General features: G+C 33.6%; 1 protein-coding gene across 1 annotated transcript; it reads right to left on the reverse strand.

Annotated features, from left to right (window-relative positions):
* Window positions 1-2,202: 2,202 nt before the first annotated feature.
* Window positions 2,203-5,726, reverse strand: LOC122527956. The gene is made up of 2 exons (XM_043652584.1): window positions 4,327-5,726; window positions 2,203-3,381 (listed from the first exon to the last, which is right to left on the reverse strand). The coding sequence occupies exons 1-2, from the start codon at window positions 5,178-5,180 to the stop codon at window positions 2,973-2,975; spliced, it is 1,263 nt and encodes a 420-aa protein (XP_043508519.1). The 5' UTR covers window positions 5,181-5,726; the 3' UTR covers window positions 2,203-2,972.
* Between the last annotated feature and the right edge of the window lie 7,196 nt (window positions 5,727-12,922).

Raw genomic sequence — 12,922 nt, forward strand, 5'->3', positions numbered from 1 at the left:
TTTTTCGTCTTTCTCTGTCACAGACACTGTTTGGTGTAGATCGCTGCGACGAAAAACCGCCGATCGATTTGTATGTTTTATCAATGTGAAATCAAATGCGTTCTTTCTGTCGATTGCGAATGGTAGCGTCGATTACTATGATGACAGGGGGCGAGCGACTGTTCCCTGACACGCTTTCAGCTTTCGGCATGTGATTTTTATGTTATACAGTTTGTTCGTTGGCTTGGTGAAAAAATTTGAAAATTTTGTTTTATTTTTTATTATTATTATTATTATTATTATTATTATTATTATTATTGTAGTTACTTTTTCCCATTGAGAGGGGACTTTATTTTGGATACTTAGTTACTTAGGGGACGTTATTTTGTTAGCCACGAGCAATGACAGAATTAAGAAGTAGTAAACGTAAACGAGTGTGTATCGTAAGTGTGAAAAATAAGATGGATATTTCAGAGGAAATGCTGAAAGCGAGTCGAGAGGGTAAACAGTCACGGGAGAGCGAAAGGGAAACCGCGTTTTTATTTGAGGAATTACGAACTTAAAGATTCGTTTGCTTGTTATCCGAATGGACTGTATTTTGCATCTTTTCTTTTCTTTTCTTCGAGGAATCCTTTAATAACGAAAGCTCTGACAGAGTCCTTTCCTGACAAAATTCCTGACAAAGGAATCCTTTAATTAACGAAAGACAGTCTAGAATTATCTATTTGATTTCAGAAAATTCAATTCCTCGAGGAGCTGTTTCTTTTTTTTTTTTTTTGAGAAACGAGACACGCACTTGATAAGAGTAAACCAAAAAGAAAAAAAAAGAAAAAAGAAAAACGAAGAAGAGAAAGGGAAGAACAACAACAATTCGTGATTCGAACGGCTCTTGTTTCTCGAGGAAATGTCTGTTCAACGCCAGTCAATTTTTCAATATTAATTGTTTGAGAATTGTTAGCGGCTTGTAGAATCGCGTTAAATCAAGATGGAGGACTCTCGGAGGACCCTGCCTCGCCTTGATGCGATTATATACCGAAACAAAAAAAGTTTTGCGCGTTTAGATTTTGTGGAAATCGTTCGTTAAGTGATTAAAAAAAAACAGAAAAAAAAATGAAAATTTGTCGGAGCCTTGTGTAGAGTTTTAGATGATTGGTCGAGATTTGCGTCGCGCGGGTTTAACCAGGCAGAAGAGAAGAATTTATACTTTAGACGAAAGAGTGAAACGTCCTTCGATTTTGATATTCCTTCACCACCACCCCCCCCCCCTACCCCCTCTATCCTCTCTCCTCTCTTCCTTTTTCTTTTAGTTTTTATTTTCTCGTCAAATCACGACTGTCGATGATTTCTGTTCGAGATTCTTACGCACGGAACGTACTAGAGACGATAGATCTGTTACTTTCTCGACGTGTAAAACGATTGATTTACGTTACTTTTACATCGTTGTTCGACTCGCTCTATACAAAGATGGAAAACTTGTGCCTGGCTGCTCGCGAGACGCAAATTGTTCATGCACTCTCTTTAATAATTAAATCATGCACCGATTCAATCGATATCATCACCCGTAATCGTATTTTCGTGCGTCGCACGGATACACGTGGCGCATTTGTGTGTATGTGAGACGTGTGTATCTAAACGAAGTATATATATATATATATATATATACATATATATATACATATGTATATATGTATATATGTATATATGTATATGTATATATATATGTGTGTGTATATATATAATTAAACGTTAAAAAAGAACCTACAAAAAATGAGCAAAAAAAGGAAAAGCACGAGAAACAAATCGAACAAAACTATCGAAACAAAATGATTCGAAATATACATATATGTGGGAATTACAAAATGTATAAAGAGAAAAAGAAAAAGAGAGAAAAAAAAAGAAGAGAAATTAAGGCGCGCTGAGCGTACGCCACCTTCGATGCCTCATTGACCTCATCTAATGCTTTTTTATCTGTACATTTACAATTTGTGTACCAATGAGGAACGTTGTTTAATCATGTTGTTGATGTTATTGTTAAAGAATGAGATTCAATATTGTACATAACTATATATTCATTATAATTGATGATATAAATAATTATATACATAAAAGTAAGCCTCTGGTGTTTCTTTACGTCCATCGATTTTGAGAATTCGTTTAGTATACTCAAATATTATTATTATTATTATTATTATTATTATTAAATACACCGAATAATATTCAAAGTTTGGTAACAGCGTACGTTATTCGGTGTCGATATATATTTACAATAATCATCCATACTGATAATAGTGATTATCAACCTTGAACTGAATTTCTTCCTTAAACACTTGGTTGGTCTTCCTCTGACCAGTTTGATCATCGACATGATCAGTTCACCGAATGGTTTTCAACAATTACGCGATCGCCATTTCCAAACCTATCTAATAAACAAAATAATACTCTAATACGTTAATCATCATTTAATAAAACGAAACAAAGTAAATACAACTAGACAGATTCTTCCCTCGTTCGATTCTGTTCTTGCTATTCTGTTGTTGCTAGCGTTAGCTACAAGCAAAGTAAATCAAGCGAATTGAATTAACTAAAACAAAAGTAAAGTAAAGCTTCCGGAGCGATAGAATATCTCGTGTATCGACGAAATCTCTCCCCCTCCAAGAGTGAATTGCGTCTATCGATCAGTGTGATGACACGTGTCGTCAATTTGCGTTAATGGACCAAGCGATTCTCTATATTGGATTAGTGCCAACTCTAGAAGATGAGTTCAGGTGAACCACGCCGTGCGTGGTGCCGTGCCGTGTAGTTCACTATACAAATGAGTCGCGTGAAATCGGTTGATATTACCAATTCTTCAGAGCTATGCCCGCCGCTTACTTTCCAAGTTAGCGACAAAAATTGGTTGGTGCGTGTTGTGTCTCTGATGTGCTCTACGGTGAAAATGCTCTAATATCCGGTGTCTTTTTTTATCGATTCGATCCGATCCGGCCTGGGTTCCATTAACCAGCCACGTGATCGTATAACTCCAGCAACGCGTCCATCATTCTCTCTTTGTATCGCGGCACGTCCTCCACCTGCTTGCAGACCAACGGCGTCCTGTCCACGTACAAAACGTTCTCCAATAGTTCCGGCTCGTCCGAGAAGTACTTGCTGGCAGCACTCGGCTCCAGTAACATGATCGGTATGTTTAAGACACCGTGAGTAATGCACATGACCCGCAAGTCGTCGATCGATGCGGCGAAGTCGCTCCAAGGAAACACGGTGGTGATGTCCATGCCAGCTTCCTCCAGTGCCCTCGTCATCGAGTCGTGGTAGATTCTGAACAGCTCGTCGCCGTGTTTCTCGCGTAATTCGCGCGTCGTTGTGAATTGGAGGAAGCACAGGATGTCGTGGGCCGGTGGATTGTATCTGCAACAACGATTCAATTAATTTAATAATATATAATATATAATAATAATAATAATAATAATAATAATAAATAATATATATTGATAATATCAATATATTATAATAATAATAATATAAATAACATATATTGATAATACCAATATAGTATAATAATAATAATATAAATAATATATGTTAATAATATCAATATATAATAATAATAATAATATAAATAACATATGTTGATAATATCAATATATAATAATAATAATAATATAAATAACATATTATATTAGTAATATTACTATTTATATTTGTTAAATTCTTAGTATAGAACGAGATTAATTAGATTTAGAATTAAAATTGATAATTCACATTCGTTTCTTCCCTTAATTCCTTAAACTTAATAATAATTTAATAATCTGTAGAATCTAATTTAGTTTAATTTATCTTAAGTTAATTTAATTGTAGTATATTTATCTTAATTTGATTCAATTAAAAGAGGGAAGATGGAAACAAAAAGTATAGAAGAGCAGATTACGAGCATTATTTTTGGCAAATTCATCTTGGAATTTAGTAGATCCCTGCAAATAATCTTCGTCATTTGTTTCTTGAACTTTGTAGAGGATGTCGTCAAAGATATTATTGTAGTCGGCGATATGAGAGATTATATCATATATGAAAACTACAATATATATTATATTATATGTATTAAAAGTGAAATTCATTTTGCAATTTATCAATAATAAGTTAATATTTTTTTTATATATATAAGTTAATATTGAGTTAATAATATTTGTAATATTTTTAACGTATAAAATACAACATATATCGTAATAAACACAATACGATGTATTATATATATATGTGTTGGAAATGAGTATTGGAACAATCTACCACTCGTTTCAATTGATCATCAACGTTCGTGATCAGTTTCTTTCCGCAAATGATCTCATTACCAATTACCTGGCAAGTTGAAAGTCGATGAGACAGCACTCCAGAGGTTTCCCATCGTTGTCATATTTGAACAAGATGTTGTTCGCCCAGAGGTCACCGTGGCACAGCACGTTCTTGTGTTTCATCGATGGTAGCAATTTGTTCGCATGATCGACGCACAGTTCGGTGACCTTCGCGCTGAACGCCTTTCTCTGCGTCTCGTTCAAGCTCGGCATCAGGCCTATCAACGAGACGATGCCTTTCACAGCCGCGTCGAACATCGCCTTCGCCCGGCCGCCCTTCAACGGCCAAAGCGTCTCCTGCATACAGTGAGAGAACTCGTCGTGCAAGCTCTTCTGGTACAGCTCCTCGAAGATCAAAGACTTGGCGTGGAACCTCGCCAACGTCTTCATCAGTATCTTGCAGTGCTCGAAATCGAACGGCTTGAACTTGTCCGTCATCTCGTAGCCGCTGTGGGCCATGTCCTCCAGGACGATCACGTCGTCCTCCAGGCCGAGGAAGCATTCCGGCACGTACCTCTTGTCCAGACCATCGACCAACACTTCTGGGAACACTGTCGTGTACAGGGCGACCTCCTTCTTGAAGCTGCCGTACTGTTGAATGAAGTCGTACTGGGGGCTGGACATCGGCGGCGGCACCTTCGTGAAGAAATTAATGTTCTTCGTCTCGAGCGGCGACCGCGGCGAGGCAACGGTGGCTTTCAGAGTGAAGTACTGGCCCATGAAACCGTTCACCTCGTCTATGGGGATCACCTCGTACGTTATCAACGAGAAATCCTCCATCGAGTCTTTCGTCAGCTTCTTGCGTATTATCTCGAAGCATTCCTCGTCCTTGAGTATCTGCTCCGTGCCTGGGTTGCGCATTTTTTTGTTCGCGTCACCGTCTCTTCGCTATATATTCAAATATATCTCTCTGAAGAAATCTCTCTATTTCTCGAACCGCTCTTTCTTCAAAGCTTTGGAAACAGCTGGCTGTTTGGCAACTTGCCTCTAGATCTCTTTCAGTCTCGATATTCTCGATTCTCTAACTTCGTCGATATTCTCTAGTTCTTTAAGCACCTTCGATGCTATCTCTACCTCGGACTTACCAAACGTGTGTCTCTCGAGTACCTGGACAGTCCCGACTACGCTCGAGGTTTCCTTCTCCCAGTGTTTTATATACTCGAGAGTCTTCACGCGCTCGTGTTGCGTCGGTTTTTTACGATAAACGTACCCGCGAGGATAATTAACGTCAATGCTATCAGATACGACGGAGATATATGAACAGAAAACGTTGGCGTACCTTTTTTTTCTTTCTTTTTCTTTCTTTCTTTCTTTTTTTTTTTTTTTTGCGAGAAACGTAAGATCGTTTCTTTCGAGCGCGGCTCGGTCGGTGGCTGTGGCCCGCGCTCTGGAGGATGCCCGCTCGGAATATAATCCCGTTCAAGATCAAGATACCTTTATATATTGGCGAAGAATCGCGTCACGTGTACGTTACGTACGATAAATAATAGCGCGTATACTCCGTGTCGCGCTATTTTCTCCTTGATTGGCTCTGATTGAGGCTAATATTAGACACCTTACAACAAGGCATGTCCTGCATAAACGCGTGTAAATGGATCTGATGGATCTCCTTATTGACACTATTCGCGTGGATCGATATACGGGGGAGAGAGAAGAGGAAGGATGGGAGGGAGGGGGGACACGAGACAGTGCACTCGGTTTTCGTTTCGTGTTTATTAAATAGATACGTATGCGACTGGATTCGTGGTCACGTGTTCGGTGACAACGTCAGCAGACAGTCACGTTCCACACGTGACGAGGATCTAGCCAACTACCTTTCTGGTCTCTGATCTCTGAATTGATCTGCCGCCATTTGGCCCCACGGAACACACGGAGATTTCCATCCAGACGGCCGACGAAATTTTTCGACGCCGAAGACAATTCACTTCAGACGCAGTTAATCTTAATTCGTGTATTTCTTTCTTTCTTTTTTCTTTAGTCTTTTTTTATTTTTTTTGTGACTCTTTAGAGAAAGTTGTCAAATGTCAAGGAGAATTTTATTTATTTACTCGTGTCTTTTATACAACTGTGATTTATTTCGTTCACGTTTGAAGATAGCACACAAGATACAATTGTCAAATATTATTCTCTCTGTAATGCTGGAATTTTATATAATACTGTAGTTTAAATAATTTTGTATAATATTTAATAATTTAATGTATAATTTAATTTTGTATAATATTTAATAATTTAATGTTTAATTTAATTTTATATAATATTTAATAATTTAATGTTTAATTTAATTTTATGTAATATTTAATAATTTAATATTTAATTTAATTTTATATAATTTTTAATAATTTAATATTTAAGTTAATTTTATACAAAACTTTATATAATATTGTAGTACTAGTCTTTGTATTTAATTATAATCGTCTGAAACGACATTTCGGTTTTCGCAGCCTAGAGCTAAGAGTAGATTCCACAGTAGAATATGTCCGTCCTTAACTGGGCAATTCTACTTCAGTCTCTTTTTAGCACTTTTATATGTATAAATAAAGCACATAGTATATAATTCTTTTCACCAGAATTTTACTGGAAATTCAATGAAATTTATATATTCAGTCTAAATTTACAGTGCAATGCGTACATTATTCGATAAGACGAATGGCATTGAAATTTAACTTAAAATTCCCTATGAATTTTATGGCTCTGCATTTTTGTACGAACACGTGGACTTTACGAGGATATAGATGTGACATACAGGACATTTTATGAAACGTTCACTCTTTAACTACGTTCAAGTGCTGTGTCGTTACTTTGAGTCACTATCGTGCTGAAAATAGTAAGTGTTTGATACGACGAGAATTGTCGTCTTAAATATACATACATATAACCAGGGATAAAGGCAGTCTTGCTAAATATATTCAATATATAGTGAATGTATAGTCAAATATATGATAAAAATATTAATTATATTATATAATTAATATTATGCATAATATAACATAATAAAGATGTTGATTATATATAATATATGTACAATAATTGCTGACTTTTAAACTTGACAAAATGTTAAATTAAATAAAATTCCAATTAAAAGTGATCGACCGTAAAAAAAAAAAATCGAACGCACGTCGCATTTTCATTTCTGGAATTTTCTGGATTGCTCAACTCGCAATCAATCCGGAAAACCAAACACGAATGTAGCGTGTATAAAAGAACAATGCCCATACTCTGAATATTTCGAACTCAAAGTCAACAAGCGATAAATCAAAGTTTTCGTAATAATTATTCTTTCCAGATAAAAAAAAAAAAAAAGAAAAGAAAAGAAAAAAGAATTCTAAAATATTCTAAGTCACACCGAACTGAAGTAAATTTTATTTGAGATAAAAATTGACGCTCGTTTTATTTAAAATTCGTCAATGTTAAAATATTCGACGAGAATTTTCTATCTGTTCGAAATAAATAAAGTACCGTGTCCTCGGGTTTTTTAAATTTGAAACAACTATAACAATAGAATTACAGAGTTAGAAAACCGCAGAAACGAAAAATCTGGTACCGCTAATTCTTCTTGGAAATCTTGAATTTTCCAATCAGTTTCATTTGACGTATATTACTCGGGCGATAGTTCTGCGCAGCTTTAACACGCTGTTACGTTAGCGAATTATCCTTTTAAGAGACGTGACGAAATGTCTCGATAAAAAGAGACATTAATACTTGGTTATCGCAGAGGCAAAGAATCCGACACCACTGATTTTTACGAGCTTAGTTCCAGTGTTAACACATTGACTTTTGTTATCTTTTCAGAGCAGTTAAAATAATGTAAATTTCACGAATTTCGTTGATTTTCACGAACTTGTTGACGTATTGATCTGTTGTCAAATTTTTTTTGAAACAATTGAAATAATATAAATTTCATTGACTGAAAAATATTTTCCACAATGCAAAAACTGCATAAATATGACACATAATACTGAAAGATAGAATTCAAATTTTTAACAAATACTATACTTGGAGTATTCTATATATCTTTATACAATACGTGTATTTTATAAATTTTTCTCAAGTAAATTGGCGTACTTCCAACAAATGCATAATGATCCGCAGCCTAGATACAACATTTTGCAAAAATTAAACGTTATAATATATTACAACCTGTCTTTGAGTATCTGAGGAAGAAAAAAGTTAACAAAATTTGCAAACACAGTGAATGTTAATCGTGCTAGCACGAATCTTCAAGTTTCTATTTTTATTTCATCAACAAGAAACGAAATGTCCGAAATCACTCGTTATCCTTTGTTTGACAGTTTCCACTGTTACGTCTCCCATTAGTTTCATCCAACGTAACATCGTCCGAGCAATAGGTCTGCGCAGTTTTAACACGCGCTGTTACGTTAGCGAATTACGCTTACAAAAGACGATACGCAGCGAATGTGATGTAAGTTTCTGTTTTAAAGTCAGGGACAATTTAGTCGAGTTTACCAAATCGTGGCCGATCGCTGTGTATTTCTCGGCGAGAAAACCGATCCTGTTCATTGAAATATCGCGCGAACGATTTCTCAAGATGAATGCCGGCAATTTTCCGCTTGACATTGCTAGTTAGTGTTAGTTGAATCTAGTGGTACCCTTTATTCCACTAATCATCGAAACGAGTGTCTATTAATCCGACCTTTTCAAGTCTTACGAAAGCACAATTGCTTTATACTAACTTGCCCGGTTAATTGTATTAATTCTCTGTCCGCCCTCTGTTTGCACGCGCGGATTCTATCTATCGCAGATCAGGCACGGCGTAATTAAAGCAGAGATTTCAGAGAATATTTATTTAAAAAAAAAAAAGGGGGAGAAAAATTTGTCGTGTAATTTGAGAATGTAATTTGAGAAAATTAAATTTACAATTTTGTATAACTGGTCGATTCTATTGTACATTATAATATATTATTAATATATAATTTCTTATTAATATATAATAATATATATTATTGTACATTGGAATATTTATTAAAAAAAAATAGGAGAAAAATTTGTCGTATAATTTGAGAATATTGTGGAAAATTAAATTTACAATTGGTCGATTCTATTGCACATTATAATATTTCAAATAATTTGAATTTTGGAAAACATTGGATTAGATGTGCATGCATATTGCTTATTTAAGAGGATCAAGCACAATATAATTAATATTCAAAGAAATTTCGGAAAATATTTATTAAAAAAGGAATTATCAAGTAATTTGAAAATATTACACTGCAGAAAATTAAGTGAAATTTAGGTTTGTAAATTTATCGTGTATCGTGATATTTTAAATAAAATCAATTGTATAATTTGGGTTTGGAAATGTTGAATTATCATACTAGATTGGACGTGCATATTGCTAATCCAATGACGAAGGCTCTTTCGCAATTAAAATTAAAAGACCGAAAATATATTATCCATAATTAAATATAGACAAACTTCAATACAATATTTCTCTGTCTCATCTTGACTGATCTGAGTGTTTGATTTAAATTTTCAAGAAATTAAATTATTATTTCAAAAAAATACTTCGATCTATGGAGTCCAATTTGTAAGATCTTTACAGGTACATTTTATAAATTAATCCCCCTAAATAGTCTTTTTTCTAAATGAACATTTGATCAATTTGTGAAAATTAAATATGCTGCCATCTATTTAATTTCCAGCACATGGCTTGTTTTATTGGAGTTTCGAATAGAACCGATAGATGGCAGTACATGGCTTGTTAATGTAGCGACCTCTACTTTGAAGTATTTAGATCAATCGGAGTTATTATTTATTTGTAGTATTGTGATATAAATATAAATTATCATAATCACTACATTAATGAAAGATGATAGAGGTACATGATACGTGATAGAGAAAGAAATAAGTCGTGTACGCAAGGACAGAAATAGTGAACAGTTCCACCGTTTCACCGCTACGCGGCGCTAGCATTTTAGGGCCCATAAATGGACCAAATTTCCATTTGCTTAAAAAACTAATTAAGAGAGTTAATTTTTGGACTTTAGCGGTTGTATAATTATAATTAGGCCCTCAGATTTCTTCCTATATGTAAATCGATTTTTAAAGCGTGTTTGTATAAGGATTTTGCAAATTCGGCCCAATAGATCGAAGCGCTTCCCCAAATATTGAAATTTTCGAACATTTGTTTTTTCGTGTACTGCGTTTGAAATTTGTAATGAAAATTATTTGTAAATATAGTTAAAAGCGTGAACAACATATTCACGTCCATAACATATTTCAAACAGTTATGGACGTGAATTTTTATTTAATCAATTGATTACTAATAATTACTAAACGCGCGTCTCATTGGGCGTGCTGGATGTAATTAATGCAATCACTGGATGTACATATGTACGTACAATTTACATTACAACAAATTGATTTATAAACTCTTTTGCGTGTAATATGTAGAGTTCAAGGGACGTTTTATAACCAAATCAAGTCCAATTTAATTTACATTTACATTAAAATCTAAATTAACAGATATTACAAGGTTTGTAATATTCTTACTGACTAATCTTTAAAAAATACATTTTTAAACGTTATATACTTCGAATACTTTGAATCTTATGATAATTAAGTTGCAGCAAGGTTGACTGTTGGCGCGCGTCTGACACAGTACATACTGAAAACCAACAGTTACATTTTTCATTCTGTCATTGTTAATCCTACACTGTATTGTTAGTTTCACAATATTTAATTCTACAATAAATATACAATTCTGCAACATTTAATTATTTAATTTAACTTAATTTGTTCAAATAAACGGGGAAAATCCCTTCTTACACACAGGAAGAAAAAAGAAACTTTTAGAATGAGTTTTATGGTTTTCAACTCAGTTCTGTGGAAAGCTGCACTTCATTGAAATAATTTAATAATCAATAACACTCGTCGACATCTATAATACACGTAATTTGATATCCTCTTGTTGTTAGGTTAATTGATGCATTTTTTTATATACAAGAACAATAATTTTATATACAAGTAAAATAATTTTACAGTAGAACTCCGTTTATCCGAAGACATTGGAGATAATCAACGAGTTCGGATAATAGAAGCTTTCTCCATATTCTACTCTTATTTGCTCTTATTTGCTATAAAAGATAAGGATAACAGAAGTTGATCAATTAAGAGTTCGCATATCTGAAGCTCAATATTCACTGATTCGCATAAACGAAGTTCAACTATGTTTCATTTTTATAATATTTTTATACTTGTCAATTATTTTTCCTTACTTATATTTTTCATATTTATGATTGTCTATATTCTTATAATATTAATATCTCATTTATTATATTAATGTTGAAAAGATGTTACACTGCTACGCGTTTCGACAGAAAATTCCAATTGCCTGTATCTTTCTGTTTCATGTTAACAAAGCAATAAAAGAAGCGGGCAGCGAGAAAGCTGTTTGTTTTATTGCGAAAGTGTCTTGTAATAGTGATGGATAAAAGAGAGAAAAAAATGAATCGTTGATAATGTACCCGGCAACTATCCTTTTAAACAATTATTGAATCACACGGAGAGTGGCGATAATTTCAACTAAATATAGATATCGTTCATTTTATTGCACTTTGCCGCATATTCTACACTTGATTGAATTTTTCTAGTATCACTTTCAGAGTTTACAGCAATGTTACTGAATTTGATAAATTCTTCCATATTTCCATTTTCACTTCGATATCTTTAATTTTGATGAAAGATATCAAAATTCTTTGATAGAAATTGATAAATTAATCACCGATTATATTTTAAAATAAAACTTTGTTTAATTTTAATCGCTGTTCAAATTATATGAAATGAATTGGTGATGTAGATGAAAAAAAAAAAAAAAAAGAAAAAAATGTACGTGAATCTAATGACTATTTACCATGTGATGCAATTGTTGCATTAATGTGCTTAATAATTCATTTCCCTCCTTATTGTTTGTTATCTATGTCATTAAATTGGGATTGATGAACTAAGAACCCACCCACTTAATTTATTATCCTATTAGTATTCTACGTACCACTAACATCATCTGTCAACGAACACAAAATAAAATTTGCTTTCTTGAACTGGTAGACACGATATCTTTAAAAACAGATAGTTTCTGAATCTTCGAAAAATTCATCCTAAACATAAATTGACCATCAGATCCAAATTATTCGAGGAATTTTTGAAACGTAGATCCTCGAAATAGTTTCCAATAAATATTAGACGTAGCTTATCAGACGTACAGTCTTTTTACACATTAAGATCACGATTTGATCTTTAGTCTAATAGAGAAATATTTCTGTCAGATAAAAAAAAAAAGCTCAACTGAGATTTGAAAGAATTATCTTTTTAGACTTTAAACACCGCGAACTCGCGTCTATTCCCGCTGAAAAGCGATAAAGGTTTTCCAAATGGAATTTCAAAAGTACCAAACATAATTTTGTAATTTTCAAAAATTTTAAATCATAGTATCATTACTAAACTTCCCGCTAAATTTCATAAATGCGAAATCTAAATTTTCGTTAGGTAACTTTCACTATGTTTCAGTGTGGTATTAAATACAAAAAAAAAATAATAATAATAATAATAAAAATACGATACGTGATACCTCGCTTCGAAATACGTGT

This window comes from Frieseomelitta varia, unplaced genomic scaffold (genome assembly GCF_011392965.1).
Source record: "Frieseomelitta varia isolate USP_RPSP 00005682 unplaced genomic scaffold, Fvar_1.2 scaffold_240, whole genome shotgun sequence".
Classification (NCBI taxonomy): Eukaryota; Metazoa; Arthropoda; class Insecta; order Hymenoptera; family Apidae; genus Frieseomelitta; species Frieseomelitta varia.

Coding starts and splice junctions, on each gene's coding strand:
- LOC122527956 (XM_043652584.1), bottom strand. CDS start 5,180: ATGCGCAACCCAGGCACGGAGCAGATACTCAAGGACGAGGAATGCTTC. Junction 3,382..4,326: donor ATCGACTTTCAACTTGCCAG/GTAATTGGTAAT, acceptor TCGTTGTTGCAG/ATACAATCCACCGGCCCACG.